Below are 24,463 nucleotides of genomic sequence, written 5' to 3' on the forward strand. Positions count from 1 at the left end.
AGAGAAAAGACAGGAAGAGAAACCAGGTACTATGAGGCCAAACAGGTCTCTCGGCCTTATTTCCTTGTTCTTGCTGTTTCCCTGTCAGATAAGTCAAGCATGTTTTTCCTTCACTGACTTTCTCCAGGGAGACAGGAGCTGTATAAACTCAAGGCTGAAGAACCTGGCAGCCCTCAAGCCCTAGCCAACTGCTAGGTCTCCAGAGGGAAACCTCAACACCTGGCAGGTTACTTTCTAAATTTACAATACTGCGGGCACTCCCAATTAATAAGCCCCACAGAAAACAGTCCCGCACAGGTTCAGGATAAATGGTCATTTTATTTTCAGCAACAGACATCTAAGAACATCCTGGTGTATTATCTGAGAACACTGCTCCCTAGAGCTGACACGTGACCAAGGTCAAGGTGCAGAAGCAGCGACATCAGCTGTTCCTCTAGGGCCCTGGAATTAAGAAACTAAAGCCTACTGGTGGGTTCCTGCAGCTCTGCATGAACAGTACCATAGACTTTTGGGTTTCAGAGCAAGAGTTTGAACTCAATCTCTTGTTGAGAGGAATCATTCACAAAATAGGAGAGAGGAACCAAGAGAGAATAGTTATAGGCTCAGCAGCAATTTCCCTAACACTTCATTATACGCCTGTGCCGCACGTGTGTGTGTGTGTGTGTGTGTGTGTAAGTGCACAGGGGCATGCACACTTACACACAATAGAGGAAGTGGTTTGGAAATAGATATGTTGTTCCACAATAAAGAGTTCAGGTGGAGGAAAAAGAAAAAAAAAAAAAAGAAAATTCAACTGCTCTGAGCCACAAAGGCACTTGCAAAATATCAGGACTGGAGTCTACAAAATCACCAACGACTCCACCTTCAGAAGAATCACTTAACCACTTGACTTTCTATTCAATCACAATTGGGGATAATCACAAGATTGTTTTGAGGGTCAAAATATTTTAGTAAAAACCAGAACTGTGCATGCCCCCACCATCACTTACTCAGAGGGATGGGTTGATGGTGAGAGGGGCAAAATGGCCAAGGCCAATTTCTCCCACAATGATCAACAAGCAGCGCCTAAACCATGTTGTCATCACAAAACATACCGTCTGGAGTTTTTCTTCCTAGCGCTGAACATTTCCAAGGAGATGCAAAAAACTGAATCTGAAAGCAGTTCTGCCAAATGCTACTGCAGACTCCACCTGTGGCAGTTTTAATTTTCTTTTTAAATCACTTGCACATTTTCAAGTGTTATTTAAATGGAATTATACATGTGTGTCTGGCATCTATTGCTCATACTATTTTATTTATTTCCCCCAATAAATTTTTTATTTTTCAAGTCATATTAGTTTCATAGCTAAATTGAGCAGGAAGTATAGATATTTACCATATACCCTCCAACCATGTCCCAGACACCCCCACTATTACAAACCCACATCAGAGTGTTCCACTTGTTACCACTGGTGAATCTACAGCATTCACCCTGCAGTAGTTTTGATCATTCCCTTGGGCTCCTTCCCAAACCAATAGTAGGTCATAAGCCATATGACACGATGGGGAATTTGAGACATTTTACATAGAATAAATCGCCCTCCCAATGACAGAAAGACCAATTTTTCAATATCCTCAAAATGACAGGGCAAAACAAAAAGTACTGTGGTATACATGTAAGTACCAATGCTGGCAGAAAAAGATCTGCCAACAACAACAATGTAAGCTTATCTTCACTAACATATGCTACATGCCAAGTGATGACCTAAGTATTTTACAAAAGCATTATTCTATTCAAAGCACTAAAATCTCTATGAGTAAGGAGAATGAAATAGCTGCCTAAGGACACACAGACAAATAAATAAGTGATAGAGCCCAAATCTGAACCTGACTCTAGCTACCTAAATGGTACTTAGCCACCAGCCAGAGGGATAGTGGGGCTGTGTTTATGGTTGTTTGGTGACCCCAATACATGTTAGAATACCTAGTCCCCAGGGTCTTTAAAGTAACAGATCCCTGTCCTCCTCCTCTTACCCTGACAAAGGAATATGCACTCTTCCTAGGTCCCAAAGGGACCTTAATATTCTATGTTGAAAGAATGAATTGTGCATCTGGGAGAGTCCAGCCATAACTATACCCACAGTAGACTTGACCTAGGACCTAGGCAATCTTCTCAGAGCATTTACACTTCTTCAAAGTACAGTGATTTAAGAGCTCGGTAGTCAGACAACTCAATGGATTCCTTTCCTGGTTTGGCCATTTGATGGCTGGATAACCTTGGACATACTATTAACCTTCCTCAGCCTCAGTACCCCAATCAGAAAATAGAGATAAAATAACATCTAACCTCTAGAGATGCTGAAAAGTAAATATATTCATCTGTCAGCAAATGTTATATGCTGTTAATATTATTAAGTCTACAAGGGTGTGTGTGACTGTGAGGGAACAGGTGTAAGAATGAATTGGAAGTGGAATGAGTATTGTAGATAGATGATGGCACCAGGTACTGCTCAGCTTCCTGTCCTGGTCAAGGATATTTCCACAAGGCCCCAGGAAGCAAAAGAAAAAAGCATTCTTCTAACGTGAGGCCCTGTGCTAGTCTCTTCATAGGCCCCTCAAGCAGACTCCACTGTACTTACATATTTCCAGCCCAGAGTGGTTTTGCAGTTTTCACAGTAAATGTCTGCAACTGCATGTAGTCCTGTTAGCAACACTCGCTCTTCTGCAGGCCCACAGCCCACATTAACTCTATGCCAAAAGAGAGAACGAGAGAACAGGTAGTTAGTCACATGTAGTACATCATTCATTGTTCAGGCTGAACTTCCAGCAAAAATCCAACAAGACAAGGCTGTCCCAAGGGAAGTCAACACTAAGAACCTCATTTAAAACTTAAGAACATCCCTCCAAAGGTAGCCACACAGAAATATCAGTTGCAATGAATTCCAGACCTCCAAGATTTGATTCACTGGGTCTACTAAGATAGTACTGATTGAAGCTTTGCTTAGGATTTAATTTTTCTAACAAATGCTTTTAATCTCATGACTTAAATGGAGGAAATCCAAGCCATGGGCATAGGTCCTCAAAGTTTACTGAGGACTAAATGAAGCCAAATATGCCACACAGTCTTGTCCTTATCATAACAATGAATCCTGAACATTATACATACTACTGCTTCACAGAGCGCCTATTTCAAACTGAATGCCTTAGATTTCCATTTTACAGTTCAAAAGGCTATGTAAGCTTCACCTTCCTTTCCCAGGAAGATGTTATAAATCACACATCCAGAGATGACTATGGGCTGTGTATGCTGTGTCACAGCCTCTAGTAGAGGCCAGAGGATCTTCCCTAACTCAGCCTTCCCTCCATCTTCAGCAGATCCCGGTGGAGATCTTTTTCACCCTCTCTCCCCACAGTGACAAATCTCACATCTGGCTATGAGACTTTCATGTTGAAGCTCCCTCAGAAAACTCCTCAGCTTCTTCCCTATGGGATTACTAGGGGCACTGTGGTGAACAGAGTATTTTCAGCCAGAGATGTTGAAAAAAAATAAAATGAAAGAAATATCCCCAAAGGTTACTGACTGTTGTAAGAGTAACACTCCACAGGGTTTGTTACAGAAGTCAGGGTCCACTGTTGAATTGTTGAGAGTTGCTCTTCCCATCCCTCAAAATTTGCACCAAACAATGGATGCACCATTCAGAGACACTCACACTGAGTTAAAGAGGTATGCTCGTCCTTGACTTCCTTGGAACGACTGAAATACAAGAAAACAAATGGACGGTTAGATATCCATTTCACCCACCCATTTGGATAACTAACCCCAAATCATAACAAACAAAGCCTTCCAGGATTGACACAGAAGGGAACAGTAAGCCAGTTAACAGACTAGCTGGCAGATGGCATGAGGACGGGGAAGAAGGCCACACTTGCACTATTTCACCAGCTTAGGTGAGAAGATGGGGGGCAGGGCATACCAAACCCCACTATGTCACTAAAAACTGCTTCCCTATTGAGGTTGCCTGAGATAATTAATCCATATTCACTTCTCCTAGTGCTACTTGATTTCAGCCATCTGTGCTGGCCACAGTTTTCCCACATTGGCTGGGACATGGAAAACCAGTAAGAGGCACCTTTCTTTGTTCTCTTGGTCCCTTTCCTACTGAAGGCAGCAAAGAACAAACAAACCATTTATCACTCATCTTGCCCTTCTGTGGATCCTAACTGCCACAACAGCCATCATCCTCCTGAATGGCATCATGGAAGCTCCCCTTCTGAGGTATAAGCAACTTGATCTCTACAGCACAGAAATGCTTAGTAGGCAGTAATCCCATCTTAGCCTCTAGCTTCTTTCTTCGGGCTGGGGAGCGGTGAGGGGAAAGGACAAACAGGAGCCAGAGCTTGCCATGCAATCTGACATCTACTTCCATTAACATAAGCCCTGTCCATGTTTTCCTCCTCTGGTTACACTGAGATGTCTAGCTGACATGAGCCAGCCATGTTCTGCATTGCTGTCTGCATTTTTAATGTGGTATAAAAATTGTATCCTGAATTTAACATCCAAGCCTGCTCTGAAAACCACTTTAAAACCAACAGCTCTAAAAACAAACAAACAAACAAGGGACTCTGAAGAAATCTGGAGGTGACTAGTTAATAGATGACTAGAGGGTAAAAGCACCAGACAGGGCACAGATCACTATGCATGAAACAGTCATTTGTCAGATGTGCAGGATGGCAGAGACTGGAGCTGCTCGGCACCGATTAAGGCAAAACTCTTTACTTGGTCAAAAACTGCCTCTAAAGCAGCTGGAGTGTTGGTTGCCTCCAATAGTCAAAGGCATGCCAGGTACAGCTTCAAGGAGGAAGCAGATGTTCTGCAGCTGCTGCCCAGACCTGCACCAACTCTCTCCTTTTTGGGATCTTGAAACATCCCTGGGGAACATAAGACCTCCTAGGCACAACTGAGAAGCTCCGGGTATCACAGCCTTAAAACATGAATCCTAGAGGCCCATGCCAAATATTTCGATAGACAATGTCCCATTGACATAGGACTAGATTTTTTAATTGTTTTTTATAGTTGTAGATGGATACAATACCTTTATTTTATTTATTTATCTTTATGTGGTACTGAGGATTGAACCCAGGGCCTCACCTGTGCTAGGCAAGCACTCTACCACTGAGCTACAACCCCAGCCCAAACACAGGCCTAGATTTGGACAAATTGTTAGTTCAACCTTGGAACACAAAGACACCCCAGGGTTTCAAGGGCAGCCAAAGCTTCAATATCTGTCTCCACCCACTCCTCTGGTCTCTGTTCTTGCTACTTTCCTTTGCTCTAGTCAAAATAAGCCACATGCGGTGGTTGCATTTCACCAACTTTGCCCATGGATGATGGTCCCTCTGATGGGAAAGCTCTCCCAACTTATCCCTTCTAAGCCTCAGCTCAGCTCCTCTTTTGTAAGGCTTTCCAACCTCCCTAGGAAGAAGCACCATTGACACCCATGTTCTGGACCCCTCTTGTTCCCCATGTTTTCTTTTTTCTCAGCATTTAATATCCTGGATTTAAATTGTCTATTTAATTCCCTCACAAGGTTGTGGGCTTCCTGAAGGCCTGAGCCATGTCTCCAATCTCTCTGAACCCTTAACAAATATTTGAATCTTGCATACAATATGCATTTAATATTTATTCCAGATAGAACTACTTCTAATTTTTTTTATTAAAAAAACAATTGTATCAAGGTCTGAAGTATAATAAACTACATATTTAAAGAATGCATTGAACACTTCTGGTTCTAATATCTGCACATACCTGTGATATCACCATAATCCATAGTAAGATTATGGGTTATCCATCACACCCAAACATCCCCATTCCAGCCTCCCCTTTCCTTTTCTTCTCCTTCCCAGTTGGGACTCACAGGCAACCACTGCTTTCAATCACTCATTTGAGGGTTCTAGAATGTCATATAAATGAAATCATAGAGTGTGTAGTATTGTTTTTTTAAAATCAGGTTCTTTCACTCAGCACAATTCCTTTAAGATTCATCCAGGTTTTCTATAAATCAAGTTCATCCCCTTTTTATTGCTGAACAGCATTCCATTCTATGGATCTACTAGAGTTTATTTTTGATTTGATTATTTAATGTAAGATTTTGACCTCAGAGTCTCCTTCCAGCTCCAAAATTATATTCTTTTATGAATTCATGGTTCTAAATTATATGTAATCAGGTTCACTATCCTCTAAAACACATTTGCTAAGGCCTTCAAGTTCACCACTAGGAAAAAGGTGGCTACAGGAAAACAAATCCTAGAAGAAAACAGACAGTAAAATGACATGAAGCAATAGGGGTACTCCATCCATGACCAGAAAGGACCCTAAAGAACATATTCACTTATTTCTCAAACACTCACTGATCCTCTGCTGTCCACTAGACACAATGGGGAATGCAGGGAGAGGCAACACTGAGATTTTCCAGGGCAGCAGTATCCCCAGAAGGTTTGTAAGATGATTCTCCAGAGCAAGCAAAAAATACTATTTGTATCTACAAAATTAAATTTCACTAAGCAGTTACAACAAGGAGGACTGAGGGTGTGGCTCAGTGGTAGAGCATGCATAAGACCCTGGGTTCAATCCCCTGCACCACCAAAAAAACTATACATATTGCCACTGGTGCCTTCCCTGGGCTGTACATCCAGGAATCAAGAAGGAAGGGTGATAGTGGCACTCTTCTTCTGCCTTTGCTTTTAGCACATTGTGAATACTGCTTTTTCTCTGCTATAGTATGTCAGTAATGAAGCTGATCTGATAAAAAGAGCCTTAAATAGCAGGATCTTTGCAAGTTTTTAGAATGGGACAGAGCACCACATAGGTTCACCTACAGCAAAGTACCTGAAGCTTGTGCTCTGTAGCAAACTTGCATTTGTCAAAGTTTTCATTTCTTAATAATTTTTGTGACTTAAAAAGCAATTATGTAAAATCACTATTTAAACAAAAGGAGCATCAAAAACAATTTTATAGTTGTTGACTTTCTTTTATAATTATATATACAAATTCATTCATTTTTTCTTTTATGTTTATTCAACTTACTAACTGGCCTGGGGCTGTGGCTCAGTGGCAGAGCGTTTGCCTTGCACATGTGAGGCACTGGGTTGGATCCTCACCACCACATAAAAATAAACGAATATATCATGTCCATTTATAACTAAAAAATCAAAAATTTAAAAAAAAATTTAAAAACTTACTAATTACCTGGAAGAGTTACTTAACCTCTCTCAGTACATATCACATAGTAATTTACATATGGCATTGATAGGTAGGTTTGTGTGTATTAGAGTATGTACTCAAGCCTTTTACTGATAGGCTACTGCCCTTGGTATTCAGTTGGCTTCAGGGCACAGCCTGGGAGTGACTTTCTCTGGCCTGACACAGATTAGAATTCCTAGAGAGAGAGAAGGGGTAAGGGGAGGGTGCATGGCAGAAGAAAAAGGCCGGCCAGGCACAGAGGCGCCTCGCAGGCAGGGGCACTACAGTTCCTCCAGGCCTGTTCTACAAGAGCTTACTGGCAGGGGCCCACACTCTGCCAAGGGTGCTGAACCCAGTCGTGGCTGTTGTGGCAGCAAGACCTCCTCAAGTACCCACCAAGAGGCAGTGTTCACAAACCTCTGTTCCTGAGCCTGGCACTCAGAACCAGCTGCGCTTTGAGGCAGAGCTCTGGAAGCTCCTCCACCAAGGCTTCCACCCTGGGGCCCCTGCCAAGTTGACATTTATGATGGGAAAAACAGCCACTGAGAACAACAGGCGTCTTGCAAACAGACACAGACAACAGTCCCTGCGGGGCCACTGTATCCTGTGGGGCCCAGCCCAGGCTGGCGCAACCTGGCACAGGCTGGTGCTCCCTTGAGTGAGGGTGGTACTGAAGGTGGGAAGACTGAAAGGAAGTTAAGGAAGCAATTAGAATGAAGCAAACAGAATTTCAGACCGGGAGATGCCAAACAGACTGTCAGACACGTTTGTTTGCTGTCATTACTGCCAGGCAACAAGGCGGTTCTTTCCCATGTTGTGTATCAACCGAGGCTGGTGTGCAGGCCTCCAGGAAAGGCTTTCTGCTTTGTTTTTTAAAACCACACAAAACTTTTCTTCTGTCCTTTAAAGTAGTGGTTCCAGGCCCAGCCCTTCCAGCCAGCTCAAAGGAACGGAAAGGGCTTAGAGTTTCCTGTTTAGTAGCCCTTTGAATGTCTGGAAGGCAGCGGCTCCCTTTCAAAGCAGGAGAACCAGTGAAAAGTGAATACTTTTGGTGGGAGGCAGCGACAGAGAAGCATGTGGGTTCCTGCCCCTTGGTGATAGGTGCAGGTCCTCACCTTGCTGTCCTGCTCACTTGGTCAGACTCCTCACAGCACAGAGGTTCCAGGACAAGAACACAGCCCCTCCGCTCATGAGGAAAAGCCAACCATACTCAGCTTATCATGAGCTCAGGAGGTGCACAGGGAGATGAGGAAAGCAGAGGTCCACCTGCCTCACCTGCTGTGATATCTGGAGGCTAGATGACCCCTTGCATCTCTGTATAGGGTATAAGGATCTTGTCTTGGCATCAGAAAAGTCAGGTTCAAATCCTGGCTTTGCAACCTCAACTTACTAGCTACTGAACTTTGGAAGAGTTATTTAATCTTTCTCAGCTTCCACATGTTTTGCATCTATAAATGGAAACCATGCCTTTTTCATAGGGTTGTAAAGCACAATAAGTAAAACAAGGTGCAGAGTAAACAGGTTCCCATCTCTCCTTTTCAGGAACCTGGAAAAGAGATGAGAAGGATGACCCTTAACTTATTCGGTCCTTCAAACTTTGTTTCTTTGGTGACTCTGGCCTTGCTCCTTCTTTCCTATAATGCCAAAAGGTAAAGCTTCCTCTCTTTGCATCTCAAGTGTCAGAGAGAGAGAGAGAGAGAGAGAGAGAGGGGAACAAAGCTCCCTATTGATACTTTCCGTTTACAATATTCTGTGAATCCACCCCTGGAAAAGCACTTGGCACTTGCTTCTCTAACCTATCATTCTTCTACATGGCATTAATTTCCGGGGCTTCAAAGAGTCAGGCTGCCAGGGTTTGAATCTTGGTTTAGCCATATACCAGCTATGTAACTAATGAGCAAGCCAAATAGCTTCTCTGGGCCTCTCAATTTCCTAATGTGTAAAAATGTGCACATTAGAATAGTATTCTCATTCATACCGGATTTTTTTTTTTTTTTTTTAAAAAGATAACTATATTGGGCCAGGTATGATGGCACATGCCTGTAATCCCAACTACTCGGGAGGCTAAAGCAGGAAGGTTGCATATCTAAGGACAGTCTGGGCAACTTAATAAAACCCTGTCTCAAAATAAAAAGCAAAAGGGTGTAGCTCAGTGGTAGAGCACCTCTGGGTTTAATCCCCAGTATTGCAAAAAGAAAAGGGGAAAAAAAAAAGAACCGATATAATGTAAAGTTGAGAGTTTTTTTTTTTTTTATTAAGGTATAATTTACATTATCAATATTATATATATACTTTTTTAGATAATGATGGAGCTTTATTTTATTCATTCATTTATATGTGGTGCTGAGAATTGAACCCAGGGCCTCACACATGCTCAGCAAGTGCTCTCCCACTGAGCCACAACCCCAGCCCATCAATATTCTTTTAATGTATTCAATTCAGTAGATCCAAGGTTGTGCAACCATTACCCCTAATTTCAGAACATTTTCCATCTCCAAAAAGAAATCTCCCACCATTAGCAGTCACCCTCTGTTTCCCTTGTTTCCATCTTCTGCAACCACAAATCTACTTTCTGTCTCTACAGATTCGTACAAGGCACCATACAGTTTTAATGGATGGTTACAATTGATCTCCTCCTAAGCATTTTTTAGCATCTAGTGGGAAGGTAGCAGAAGTGTTTACGTAGAGATACAAAGGAGGATCTGTAGGTCCTTGACCTGGGGTGTTGGCTGCCACTCCCAAAATTCAACACATCTAACATTTTGCAAGCAAGAGTCAGATCGGTCTTTTTTTTATTCTTACTCATTCTTTTCTGACTATGGTTAGGCCTGTGAGGTTTTTTAGGGTCAATTCCAAAGGGTTGAAACCCAAGACAAATAGCACTGGATTCTGCTTGGATTTTACCCTTGAGGAAACATATGGAGAAAGTGAGAAGAGTGATAATAAAGAACAATGATGAAGGATTCCAGAATTAGAACATGAGTGCAATTTTAAGAAACTGACTGCTTAGCTAAGAGGAAAGACTAAAGGGGATTTCTTCCATCTTTTCTACAATAAGAACAAGAGGAAATGGACTTAGGTGGAATAAAAGAGACCGGTTAATTAAAAGGAAGAATTTCCTGACTGTGATTTCCACACTGGGACATAGGTCACTAGGAAAAAAGACAGGGATAAAATACAGCCATTTGTATGTGTTAATGACTTGCCAAAAGCTTTCACATACCTATCTAGTAAAAAGCCATGTGTGTTGCGAGAGGGAGAATGATGACTTTCTTAAGGCCCTCTTCCCATGTCTTTGGGCTATGGTAGGTCTCCATTTACCCTCACATTTCCTAAACAGATGGAGGGAGGGGCAGGGAAGGGGCTGACTCTAAAGGAGGAGATATCTGCTGTGTGGAGTCATAAAATTCCAAGGGCATGGGAGCATTCATGATGCCTAGAATTGCAAAAATAAAAGATGGTAAGGGGACCTGGGTGTCACATTTTATTGCCAAACAGGGGAGATTCTGAGACCCAAGCCACTGAACAATCAGACCCTTCAATATACATTCCCACTGCCTACACAAACCGCCCACCTTCAGGCCTGGGCCTAGGGAATGGGAAAGATCCTTCAAAGCTTGCTCCCTGGTGGTATCCTGTCTGCCTGATGTCCATGAGAAAGGCAGCTTTAGAGTCTTGGAGGCCTTGGACCATAGCCTTTACTAGCTATGTAACTTGGGCAAGTCACTTCATCTTTCTGAGACCTCAGGGCCCTGTGTACAAATGGGAAAAACAATGCCTCTTCCACGATGCCCTACTCCAGAGGGATGTCATGGAGATTAAGTGAGTGTGCATATATTAAGCAGGGCCTGGCTCGTGAAAGGCATTTAATAAATGTTTGTTTCTTTTCACACATTCACAGTCTTTCATGGTGTCAGATGGGAGCAGTGCATAGTCTGGAGGGCAGGATAAGCCTCTCTAGTCTGTGGCAGCAGGTTAGGATGGTAGATGCTAATGGAAACCTGGGGCCGGAGGGAAAACAGATGCTGCCAGCTGTCTACATCCTGCATCCCCTCCTCTCTCTCCACAGGAATGAGGCCTAGAAAACGTGCATTCTTCAGGAGTGAAGAGTGGAGAAGACCCATAATCAGACAACCCCATTCTCTGCAGAACAAAGGCTGACATGTCAGTCTCACTAGGTCTGTTTGGGGAGGCTGGCTCCCCAGTTAGAAACTGGGGGTGGTGGGATTAGGAGGTAAGAGCACTCAGCCCTTCAGAGCTGGGCTCTCTGCAGTTCAAATAGAAAACTAAAATTTTAAGAAGGCTTTCCTATCGGAGCTCAAATTCTCTCAAAGCTGTCAGGCCTTTGAAAACAATTCAAAGTTGCTATTATTCAAAAGACAATACAAATTAATATGCCTGGGAACACAAATTCCAATTTCCTGATTTATATTTTAGTATAATACTCCTGATTCCAAAGCTATTGGGGTGTTGGCAAATAAAAATATCCTTTTAATATAAAGGATATCTATGGAGTCAGTGGGTAAAACCTAAGACCCCCAAAGTAATAAGTCCTTCCTTGCAACCAGTCAAAGAAAAAAGGGCAGAGCTATCTTTCATGGCTGCAGCCACGAAAAGGGAACTGCTTTCTAAATATTGGCAAACAAGCAATCACTACAGTGAAAATGGAGATGAGACTGAGGTGACTCTTTAAAATAGACTGTTAATTGTAAAAAGACAAAAATAATGGCTTACCCTGATATGGGGCATTTAACTATGTACCAAATAGGATTCAAACTGCAATTCAGAGCAAAGTTGTTTAATCTCAAGAACTCAAGCTAGAAGGTTCAGTCGCCTTCCCTATTTTGCAGATGAAGAAAGTAAAACAAAGAAGTTAGGAAACATGCAGGTCCAGAGAGTCTCACTCCAAAGTCCAGGGGAAAATGAAGATGGGGTAACAAGGGTGTTGTCCAAGCAACTTCCTAAAAAGGACACTGCGCAACAGAATTAGACTAAAATGGTCACAAATATGTCAGAATGTGCAAAGCACTTTCACATATATTAATGATTTCACCTCCAAAACAAGAGGAGAAAGTGAAGCCCAGAGTTATTAAAGTCAGTTCCCAGTTTTATACAACTCGTAAGTCAAGGTCAGAACCTACACCTAAGGCTTTCAACTTCAAGTCCCAAGTTTTTTCTAGAGGGTATTCACTTGGAAAAATCTGTCTCTTTAATGAAGAAGGATGGATCAATCTGTCAGTACTGATGAAAATCTCGTAGGTCATTCAAATTCCTCTTCTCTGATTCCATATTTACTTAGCAACTGTCTAAACTTAATTCTCTCACTCCAGTGGGTTTACCTTCAAGGAGGATAACATACAGGTTGAGCTTTCAGGATTATGTGCTCCACTGTAAATCAATGAATTAGAATTCTGGCTTACCAATTAGCTTTGTGTGAGTTGTGTTACAATGAATCACTTCATCAGAGCTTGGTCATTTTTGAGTGAATGGAAAAAAACTTAATTGAGACCTTCAATGTTTAAGACTGAGGATCACCAAGAGAATGTCCTGAGTCCCAGACTAAAAACAGCTTTTCCAGCTCACTGCCACACAAATGAATGAATGGTTCTTATTTCACAACTTTCAAAGAAAAAAAATCAAAACCTAAGAAGCCCCTTGAAATTCCTTCTTTCTTTGGCACCTGGACTTCATGGTGAACAATAATTAGAAGAAAAATATTTAGAGAACTAGAAAGTTTAACGATTTTTCTTTTTTTTGGTGGGGGAGGTGGGTACCAGGAATTGAACTCAGGGGGCACTCAACCACAGAGCCATATCCTCAGCCCTATTGGGTTGCTTAGCACCTCGCTTTTGCTGAGGCTGGTTTTGAACTCGAGGTCCTCCTGCTTCAGCTTCCTGAGCCGCTGGGATTACAGGTGTGGGCCACCAAGCCTGGCTTAAAGTAACCACAATCTGAGGGAATATCATACAGTGAACTGCAGTGGGGGTATAGAGTTGAGGATCTTAAAGTGTACATATGACTTTATCCAGTTTCAATTTCATAGACTCACAGACTATTGGGATTTGCAGGACTCCTAAAGATTAATCACTCACCTGAAGCATGGTTCCTGTCCTCATTTCTATCAAACTTTTCTATTAATACCTTCAGGGATAGAAAACTCACTACCTCCTGGGGAAGACCGTTCTATTGCCAATCATTCTGATGCTGCCAAATCCCTTACATGAGCTGAGTTCTGTCTCCATGGAGCTCCCTGAAATCTTCCACCTTTAGATCCTTTTGCCCTATTAACTATTTGGGTCATAGATTAAAAAGTTCTTGCCCACGCCAAGATTTCCTTCTATGGACTCAACTTCTCCTGTTCAGTAGCTTGGTATAATGAAAGAATTAAGTACAGTCATGCACCACACAACAGCATTTTGGGTCAGCAATGGACCATAAATATGCAATGGGGGTCCCATAACATCACATCACCTAATGATACATAGCCATCTAGGTTCTATGCAAGTACAGTACAATTACCTGGGAGCATATTTCTCAGAATGTATCGCCATTAAAGTTCTGTGAACTAGATTCAATCCCTAGTTCTTACATTTTCTCTGCCATGTGTTCCTGGTTCTCATCACCACTCAGGTCTCAAGTTTCTCATCTGTGAAATGAGGTGACATTATCTACTTTCCTTCTACTAGTCCCTTCTAATTTTCGGCATGTGCCTTGGTTTTGCATCTCCCTAACCATGTTCACCACCATTGTCTATGTCTTATTTTTCATTTCATACTACAAGGTGTTCCCCAGATGTTAACATCTCTTTCCCATAAATGCAAACCAAAGCACAAAGCCTTATTGACAACAATTAATTGAGCTTCAGGTTGCACTTACAAAGGAAAGTAGGTTGACTGATGTGTACTCCTCTGCATGACACAGTTGTCCAGCTTTAAACTTTCCTCTAATGAGCACATTAGCATACATCCACCTTTAACCTCTGTGTACATATACCCTCAGGACCATGTTTAAGAGTGGTGAGATGAGGTAGTTAGGAAGGAAGAGACCACCCTGCTTAAAAAGGTTCATGGTAGTTAAGAGTCATGGAGGGACTGAAGAAATCACAAAGAGCTCTTCTGAAAGAGAGAAGAGCATGTAAATATCAGAAAGACTTGAGGATAGGGTGCTGACCAGGGTGCAAAAATTGGGCACTGTTGATTCTTGGTATTCTCTCTACAAATGGAACATAACTAGATAAGAATAACCAGCCTACCTAATCCCACCCCTGCCAGGGGAGGCTAGATAATCTGCTCCAACTATCCTTGGGCAGATCCCTGATGCTCTGAACTGGGATTGTGTCATCTGCGAAATGAGGGGGTTGAGTATTACAAGGGTGAACATTCTGTGAGTCCATATTCTCAAGAGAATAACGCCTCACACATAAAATGAATGTTTTTGACTCAGAGTTACAGCTCTTCTCTCATGTTTTTAAATTTCCTGTTTATGTGTGTAAAAAGCAGGTCTTTTCTGTTCACTGGCTGATCCATCTTATCTGATGATTCCTTAAGATTCTTATCCTCTCCAAGCTACTTAGAAGACTGATACAGGAGGATCAAATTTGAGGCCAGCCTGGGCAACTTAGTGAGACTGTGTCTCAAAAAAAGTCAGGGGTCAGGAATGGGGATGTAGCTCAGAGGCAGAGTGACACTAGATTTAATACCTAGCTGCAACAAGAAAAAAGCAAGCAAGCAAGAAAGAAAGGGAGGGAGGAAGAGAGGGAGGGAAAAAGGAAAGGAAAGGAAAGGAAGGTGTGGTCACACGAACAAATATTGGGACTCCATGATTAGAAAGCAACCAATATTTAATGCACAGACATATCCCAAGATTTGCTGGGTACCACAGAGGATGTAGTTATCTGATACTATTCTGATCTACTAACATCTATTTTCTAATTAATATACCTAGACATAATATCTATTTGATAATAGTCTCCCCTAGGAAGAGATGGGAATATAGACAGGCTACACTGGTCCAAATGGATTTTCATGAAATAATAAAACAAATGTTATCTTGTATGTTCTATAGTTTGATGGCCTCAGGGCACTGTCCTAAGCACTCTTTCCTTTTGCTTCTCCCACCAACCCAGGGGGATACACAGGTAATATTATCTGCATTTTAAAGGTTAGGAAAGTCAGGAATGGACCAAGTAGAAGCACTCCCAGAACCCAAATCTCACAAACCCCTGCTACTTTCAGCCATCTGCCTACTTTGCTGTGTGAGCACTGTCTATTGTATACACATCTAAACTCAGGGCATTCTTCTCCCTACCCTATCCCATAATCTTTCTTTTCTGGTGGGGGTGGAGAGGGTGTGGGATCCTTAACAGAAGGGCAGTACATTTGAAAGCAGAACTTGTTAGTTTTTAAACAAGGACCAGCCAGTTGGACCACAGAGTGGGTGTTCCCATGCAAATTCCAGCACTTTCATGTTGCTCTGTGAACGGAGCCCAGCCAGGACAGCAAGCCACGGCTTTTTTGCAGCCAGCTAAAGAGTCTTTGATTAGGTCTAGAGAAGGACTCAATTAGCATCATGGAAACACAGAGCAGATTTCAGAAAGGAAAGGTCAGCCGCAAGCCCTAGCATTTGCTATCAGCCATCTGCCAAGCAGGAAGTGCTACTCAGATCTATTTTTAATCATCTTCCCTAGCTAGGGCTCCTGGGAGAATGCAGAGGCCAGTGTTATACCAAGACAAAAATTTAATTGCTACCTTTCTGTACACATTTTAAAATAGTCTCTGGATAGTCAAGACCAACTTACACATGGAAGCCCAGTTCTTGGATTCTGTCACTCTGGCACGTACCCACAGTGTCATCTTTGGAAGCCATGGTTGAACATTACACCTTGGGGAAACAATCTGAGACAGTCTGGAATATCAGCCAACTCCACAGACCTTGATAAGCCCTATAACTAGGTTCCATGTATGAGCCTTGGTTGCAAGTGACAGGGAAGAAGAAGTAGAGTTTAGGTTTGGAGTATATGGTAATTCCCCAAAGAAGCAGGACTGGAGAGGGTGCTCTGTGCAAGCCTCTTCTTCACTCTCATTTTAATTTACCCACATTTATCACTTCAGAAAGGTAAATTAAAACCAGTTCATCTGGGCAATAACCTCATTTATTACTCAATACGTGGAATGGCTACAGAAAGGGGAGAGGTTTCATCTCAATTCCCAAGAACCCAGCCTGTGCTGGGGCTGGCCCATCCAAGCACAGGAACATTTTGTCCACTGGCTCCTTCCCTCTCCTGCCTAGCAGCCTTCAGGCCTCAGTTCAATCCAGTCCAAGGAAAGAAACATTTCTGAGAGGTCTGAACAGGAGTCTGGCATGGCCAGGGCAGATTATATAGCAACAGAGCCTGGCTCAGGCAGCCCCCGCGTTCTCCCAGCCCACACATCAAACAGAGTTTCCTTGTCTCTTGACACTTACAAACTTTCAGCCTCCAATTTCCACCCTAAGGTAAAGCCTAAGCATATGTACCACTGGGCCCCAGCCAAGCCAAGTTCCATCTGCCAGTAAAGGCCTGGGGCCAGGCAGCAGGCCAGCACCCAGGCCTGCCCCACCCAACACAACACTGGGGAGCTACAGGGCTCACTGTGCCCGCTGACAAGGGGGTCTGCTTGGGGCTTTGCCCATATCTCCATTCTCCCCTTCCCTCCTGTGAGGAGCTAATCTGTCAGTGAGCAGCCAGTGGGAAAGCTAAGCTGAAAGGGCACCTTGGCTGTGGGATCTCTGCCTGAGGATGTGAAATAGGAGACTGGGTATTTGGGGCAACTTAACACCAGCCCGAGCCTGGCCAGAGGGCGGGGAGGAAGGGACTGAATAGGCAGGTATGCGCTTCAAACAAAGCTAACCCCCTTTAGTGGAGGGCAGGAATCCCTCCCACCAGTGCTGTGAACTCTACTCTAGTGAGCTGGGGCACACTTGTCCCTGGGGGGTAGACTTAAAAAATAAGGGCCAGTGCACAGGGTCATTCCCCCTGACCTAGTTGGACCACGGTTTATTGAGGGCTTCTAAACACTGCTGACATCTGAGTTCCTCTTCTTGTCTGGTTCCAGGAGAGAAGGGAGTTAATCAGCAAACAGCTTAGGAAAGGACAACACCGGTCCCTGCTGAGGATCACCTGTGCTCCTGCTCCCCTCTTTCTTGTTTGCCAGGGCACCACGGGCCAGAAAACCCTATTTTAAAACACACAAAAACGCAGAAGAAATCTGGGGAGCCACGCTAGGTCTGAGTGTAAAGCCCCAGTAACAGAAGGCTTCCTGGAGATTTCAAAGCCAGGCAGAGAGCCTGAGAAGGACCAAGAGAAGGGCCTGGGCTAAGTTCCGTGGCTAATTCAGAGCAAGAAATAGGCTGCGCGACAGAGCACTGAAGAGCATGGGCATTGGGGTCAGGCCTGATTTCTGCTTCTTCCATTGACCAGCTGGGTCTCCCTGGTCAACTCAAACCATCCAAGCCTCACTTTCCTCATCTGAATATGGAACAATGGTGGTCCATCTCTCTCTGGGGTGGTATGAGACAAAGATGTGATTCATATCAAAAGTGTCCAGCACAGTGCCTGCCTGGCTTTAGTAAATAGTGAAAGGATGACTATTTACCATCATTTGAAGGCCTCCAAAGAACGGTTTCTGCTTTTAAACAAATGCCAGTCAAAACCACGCTTTTGGGCCTCTAGGGAGCTACCATGAGTGGAAAGGGAGGGCTAGATGGCAGATAGTAGGCAGTGGGGACAGCATATGTAGGAATCATCCAAATACTAACATCATTGGTCCTAGAATATTAGTACAGTTGCATCTGAATGGGGAAGGGAGGGAAGCTCCTTAAAATAGATCCCAGGTAGGGCTGGGAATAGGGCAAGAGGAGCCCAAGAGCTAGCTTTAAGAACTTTAAGGCAAACTTTAAGAAGGCACCCTGCAGTACTGACCCTATTCTTGTACAGCCTGAGAGCAGGTGCTGCCTTTAGCCTTGTCTCCTAACTGACTTGCTTCCATTGGCCAGACACGGCCCTGACTGGACACACTCAAACTTACTGAATAGGAATCTCTGGGGGGTAGGACCTAGAGAGCTGTCTTTCTGGTATACTGTCAGATTTGGGACTCACTGCCCAGGAATCCCCATTTTCTGATGCCAATTTCAACTACCCTCATGTAAGCCCTAAATGAAGACTATAGAAGCTACTTATTTCCCCCTTCATTTGGCCCTGTCCCAAGCCTTAGGATCATACCCAAAACACCTGAATTCTGCAATTCATCCTTCCTTAAAAATAACAGAAAAACTAAAGTGCTGGAGGTGTGGCACAGTGGTAGAATGCTCACAGGAGGTGCAAGCCTTGGGTTCTATCTCCAGCACTGTAAAAAACAAATAAGTAATTGAAAAAACTCGTAAGTATAGGGCTGCAATTGCCAGCTTTCAGTAATTCAGAGAGCCTCACTCAAGAAGCCAGAGAACAAGCCAGACATAGTGGCACACTCCGGTAATCCCAGTGACTTGAAAGGCTGAGGCAGGACAATCTCAGGTTCAAAACTGCCCTCAGCAACTTAGCAAGACCTTGTGTCAAAATAAATAAATAAGGGGCTAGGATTGTAGGTCAGCGGTAGAGCACTCGCCTAGCACCGGCAGGACCCGGATTCAATCCTCAGCACCACATAAAAATAAAGGCATTGTGTTGTGTCCATCAACACCAAAAAAATATATATATATTAAAAATAATAATAATAAATAATTAAATAAGAGCTGGAAATGTAGCTCAGCAGTAAAGCACTTCTGGGTTTAATCCCAGGCCCCCCTGCCCCAAAACAATGCCACAGAAGTCAGGCCCTGTAAACTTCCACATCTCAGGGACCCTATAAAGGCCCTCCTCAAAGTTAAGACTGCATTGTAGTTTGACAATGATTTACCTGCTTGCTAGTTAGCTGATGACATCACCAGGGAGAGACCAAACCCAGTTAATTTATAAAGTCATAGCTCATTATTGATGCTCAGTAACTGCCACAAATATCAACATTCTTAGTCACACAAAGTTCTAGGACATGTGGTTTACAGAATCTTAGCATGAAGCTGATTTTCCAAAACAGGTCATGTTATATTCTCCTCCAATTTCAGTCAAATTCTATCACTCTCTTGCTTCCAACCTTTTAGTGGCTCTCCACTGCACATCAATTCATTCCTGTCTCCTTAGTTTGGCCTCTGCACCCTGAGTGATGCATCCCTGCTGACCTCCAGCTCCCCTCAAACACACCCTTCTCCATCTGTCTTACCAGTGGTTCCCTGGCTTCATCTCCTCTGTTCTATCTCTATTTAGATTTAACTCCTCTTTTCTTGTTCACTTAGTAAACACCCATTCTGCATCCTGAATGAGCACCCATTTATAGCCTGTGTTTCACCATATTTTAGTATAGTTTACCTATTAGCCTACCCCACTAGAATTTTGTTGTATCCATCTCTGTATCCTCAGGGCCAAACAGAATAGTATTCAGTATATGAGCAGAGAGATTAAATGAGTTGTCCAACACTTCACTAAAAATTTAGTGCAAAACCAGGCCTGGTTTAGGGCTTACATGAGGGTTGTTGAAATTGGCATCAAGAAAATGGGGATTCCTGGGCAGTGAATCTGACAGTATACCAGAAAGACAGCTCTCTAGGTCCTACCCCCAGAGAGGTAGCTTGACCCCTCCTCACTCAGGGCTTTAAAAATGGTGCACTGACTCTCATCAGCAGGGCCTCACATTGTTTTCCCATTAGAGTGATGAGACTGTAGGAAAGTATGTGCACTGTCTGGCTTGGTCACCCTGAAACCTATGGTAGGAACCTGTGCGTGCTAAATGGCTGAGGCTGAAGTCTGGCCTGTGGAATGGAATTTTCTATGTAGCTAATTGACACCAGAGTGTCAATTAACAGAGTGCCTCAACCCCTACACTATCCATACCAAATGTAGCCATCCTGGTGATTTTAAGATTACTCTTGAAATCACACAAGCCCATTTCTATAACATTTCACAACAGACATTTCAACCATCTAGCCTAGGAGTTAGCAGGGTTTGTAAACCCAGCAAATAAGTCCAGGGCCAGACTGGGCCTCTCACCTGTTTTGTAAATAAAAGTTTTACTGGAGCAAAGCCATGCTCATTTGTTTACGTGTTCTCTGTGGCTGCAGGGCTTGGAGTTGAGACTATATGTCTGGCAAAGCCTAAAATTATTTACTATCTGTCCTTTATGTAAAAAGTTTTGCCAATCATTGGATCTAGAGCAAATAATGGGGAATCAAGACTCCAAACTGGGCCCTCCCTCCTAGCAAGGGACTGGCTGCCCCTATTCTGGAAGCTAGTGGACCAACTGGCTTTTGAATGAAGTCATTTCTTTTTTTAGCACTGGTTACAGGCCTGGGATCTAGGAGGAGATTTTTGCCCGTAAGAGACAGAAAGGGGACCAAAATGCCTCACACATGGCCTGGTACCTAATAGTGCTCAATAAATGTTTATTGAATAAATGAACAAAGGTATGGGAAGTCAGCCAGTCTGGTTCCTGAACAAATGAAAAAATCCATCCTCCCTCCTGTCAGTTTCAAGGTGACCGGTCACACAGGTGGCTGGCAGCAGCCTGGTGGCCTAGATGTGTCAGGCCTTATCTTATCTGCTTTCCTCCTTCCTCCTGTACTTACCCTGCACCTACCCCCACAGTGCCCAGGGCAGACTGGCCTGTTGTTTTTATAGAGAAGGAGACAGACAGGGAGGAGCTTTCCTCCCCCACAGATATATTTTGCTTTTCTTTCTCCTGCTGAGGGGAGGATGGAGAAATATGGGGACTTGGAGTTTGAGGGAACTCCATGAAGTCTGGTTTCACTCGCTTCCTCTCCCTGGGTGTCCTGGGTGAACTTGTCTGAGACGAACCCTCCTGTCATACGGCACATTTGGCACCTAAAGGGAAGAGGCCAGCTGTGGGTGAAGCTGGGCGGCTTTCAGAAGGTCCAGAGAATGTACAAAGCAGCCACCACCCAGTGCTGACAGGCCCGGCCCTGAGAAACAGGGACATTGCTCAAAGATACAAGTGAGCGGCAGGTGGTTTTACTAGGCTGGGTTAGCCCGGGCTGCTGCGGGGGAGGACGGGCACAGTCAGGGAAATAGCTGTATACATTTGACCATCTCATGAAAAGCAGGTGATTTGAACATATGGAAATGGTGGCTTCACAGTTGCCCCAGAAAATCCTGGAGGGCAGGCTCAGGATGGAGGCCCTCATTTCTGCTGTCCCCAGCTGCTCCTTCAGATCCTGAGACTTTCCAGTAACCAAAGTGTACTGGGTAAAAGCTTGGTGAGGACAAGGCTTACACCTGTCACTGCATCCCCAGTGTCTGACAGCTAAGAGGAGCTCACTATATGTGGAACAAATGATAAGAGATAGGGCAGGAGGGTTCACTCTGGGCTCTTTTATTTTGGCAAAGAAATGCTCTTCTGCCCCCTTATCCATCTGCTGTGAAACTGACACCACAATGAATGCTCGTGGTGGGGGCCAGCCCTAACAGGGAGGAAAAAGAGCTCCTGGGTTGCCAGAGATGGGTAATTTTCCTGTTGATGGATATAAGTTGCCCCTTCAAAGATCCATGACTGACAGAGGGTTGAGGGGGAAAGCAGAGGGGGAATGGCACCACCTGCTCTGCCTCTTGACATCACTGTGGCTGGAAGGGAGGGAGTTTATGGACTGATTAGATGTTGCTGTTGTTTTTAGTAGCAGCTGGCGGAGCCATCTCCTCATCTCTTCCTCTCCTCCCCCTCCTCCTCTGAGTCACTGTCCAGCCACCAGCCATAGGCCAGAGAGGGCAGGGAAGCAGAGAGCTTGGCAGCCCAGGCCTCAGAGATAATGCTCTGGGTCACCAGGTCAAACCCTCCCCTCAGGAGCTTTGCTGAGGGCTTTTGGGAACAAACATATCAGGGTTTCTTCTTTGGTTTTGTTTTTTTAAAGATAAAGAAAATGGCTCCTTTCAAAAAGATCTCACCCCACCCCCACCCTGAAGCCCCAGAGAACAAGCAAAACTGACAAGCAAGGCTCAGCTACTCCCAACACCAGGCCAGCCAACCCTCTTCCAGCTGCCTGGGCTGCTGTTGTCACAGTGGACTGAGGCTTTTGTAACTGGTTGACACGTGAGTCAGTGGCAAAATGACCACCTGACAGATTAGAAAAGGGCTAGAGGCAGATTTTTCCATTTAAATTCTAGAGAGGCCTCAGTGCTGCTTGCAGGTAAAGGCCCCAGAGAGCAGCAGCAGCGGAAGGTGCTGCTGATGTTATTTAATTACCTCCGGAGACCTGCTGGTCCCCTTGGAATTATAAGGAACAAGAGACTCAGTGATTACAGAGGTCTCAGAAGACCAAAGACAGCTGTATGGCTGTAAAGTACAAGAGCTCAAACTCTCAGAAAAAGAAGGGAAACTCACAAATATACCAGGGTGCCAGGCCCTGGTTATATTTGAATGTCATTTCCATTTGATTTTGCTTAGTGAACATTCATAAAGTGAGAGCTACTAATACTCATTGTGGATTTACATTCACATGTGGTAAGGACTTTACATTGATCGCCTCATTTAATCCCACAAAAATCCTTTCAGGAATCTAATATTAATAGTATGTCCATTTTGCCATGAGACACAGAGGTTACTCGCCAAGTAAAAAAAATCCAGGGCTGGGTTGGAGCTCAGTGGAAGAGTGCTCGCCTAGCACGTGTGAGGCACTGGGTTCGATCCTCAGCACACATAAAAATAAATAAAGTTATTATGTCCATCTACAACTAAAAATATATCAACATTTAAAAAAAAAAGTCCAAGAGTCTGGCCCAGGGGTTATACTGCTAACCCCTAAGTTATGTTGCCTGGTATCTTATGCTATTCTGCTAGACCCAGAGGATGCAAGAGGAAGAAGCAACTTCTGAATATAATCCCTCACACACATCTGGATGGGTGAAGGAAAAGGAGAGCCAGAGAGGTGAATAGTCTTTCAAGATCACAAAGCCTGGCTCTGCTGAGCATGGTGGCACATGCCTGTAATCCCAGTGATTGAAGAGTCTGAGGCAGGAGGCGCACAAGTTAAAGGCCAGCCTCAGCAACTTAGTGAGATTCTGTCTGGCTTCAATATTCAGTAACCTGCAAGGCAGTAAAGTGGTGTGATGGGGGCGGAGGCGGTGTAAAACCAAGAGGCCCTCTACTTTTCTTTCTGGGATTCTGAATCTATAAAATGAGAAGCTGAACCAGAAAACTGGTTCAAAGGCACCTCCAGACCTATAGTTCTGAGAGTCCATGACTCCAGGACATCCAGAATCTTGTTAGGAAACCAGACAATTATACATAAAAAGTGCAGTAACCGCAGGCCATACCAAAAGGTAGTCATTAATTAATAGCCAAAAGAACAATCAAGCAGTGAATTCTACAGATGTTCAGAGGAGGGAGGGAATCCTATAGACCAGGAAGACTTTCTAGAAAACATTTGAGCTGGCCTTTGAGAATGGGTGGGAATTAATTAGAGAAAGAAAAAAAAAAAAGACTCTACAGGCAAGGAAAACGACAGGACAGAAGAAAGGGTAGGATTTACCACCAACAGGGGCTGATGCCAAAAGGAGTACCCAGGTTACAGTCAAGCTGTGGTAGAAGGGGCATGGACAGATCCAGATTTGAGATTGCTGGGCTACTTGGTAATCTTGCCCTTACAAGTCACTTCAACCTGACCTTGAAGAGTTGTTGTAAAGTAAGTGGTGGAATAAGTAAAACATCTGATAGAGTTCCTAGCACACAGTAGAAGGTCAAGAAACAGCAGTTAATAGCAACAATGTAGATTTTCTCATCCTGTGAATTTTTATGTACCAAACACAACTTCATCTATTCTTCTGCCCTCTGTGGTGAGCTTTGCATTCCTGTGTCCCCTAAGGCTCTTTGAGTACAGGAATCACATTGGCTTCATCTCCTTATCTTTGGCACCTAGAGCCTAGGGCCTGGCATGATTTTGTTACGGAACTGACAGAGGGGCACTTCACCACTGAGTTACATCCCCAGCCCTTTTTTCATTTTTTGAGATAGGACCTCAGTAAGTTGTTGAGGCTGGCTTTGAACTTGCAATCCTCCTGCCTCAGCCTCCCAAGCTACTGGGCATGCACCACTGAACCCAGCCTTTTCTCCACTTGCTTTTTTGAGTCAGGGTCTCACAAGTTTCCCAGAATGTCTTGGAACTTGCAATCCA

General features: G+C 43.9%; 1 protein-coding gene across 6 annotated transcripts in view; it reads right to left on the reverse strand.

Moving 5' to 3' along the window:
• Positions 1-24,463, reverse strand: part of Ypel2 (yippee like 2) — a 59,218-nt gene that overhangs the window by 5,752 nt on the left and 29,003 nt on the right. For all 6 annotated transcript variants that reach the window (XM_015495395.2, XM_048792292.1, XM_015495393.2 and 3 more), the window contains 2 exons: positions 3,690-3,733; positions 2,619-2,727 (listed from right to left, as the gene is read on the reverse strand). In XM_015495395.2, the coding sequence (XP_015350881.1) occupies positions 2,619-2,727; positions 3,690-3,733 (153 nt within the window). The remainder of the gene's footprint in view (positions 1-2,618; positions 2,728-3,689; positions 3,734-24,463) is intronic.

The sequence above is a fragment of the Marmota marmota genome, unplaced genomic scaffold (assembly GCF_001458135.2).
Source record: "Marmota marmota marmota unplaced genomic scaffold, marMar, whole genome shotgun sequence".
NCBI lineage: Eukaryota > Metazoa > Chordata > Mammalia > Rodentia > Sciuridae > Marmota > Marmota marmota.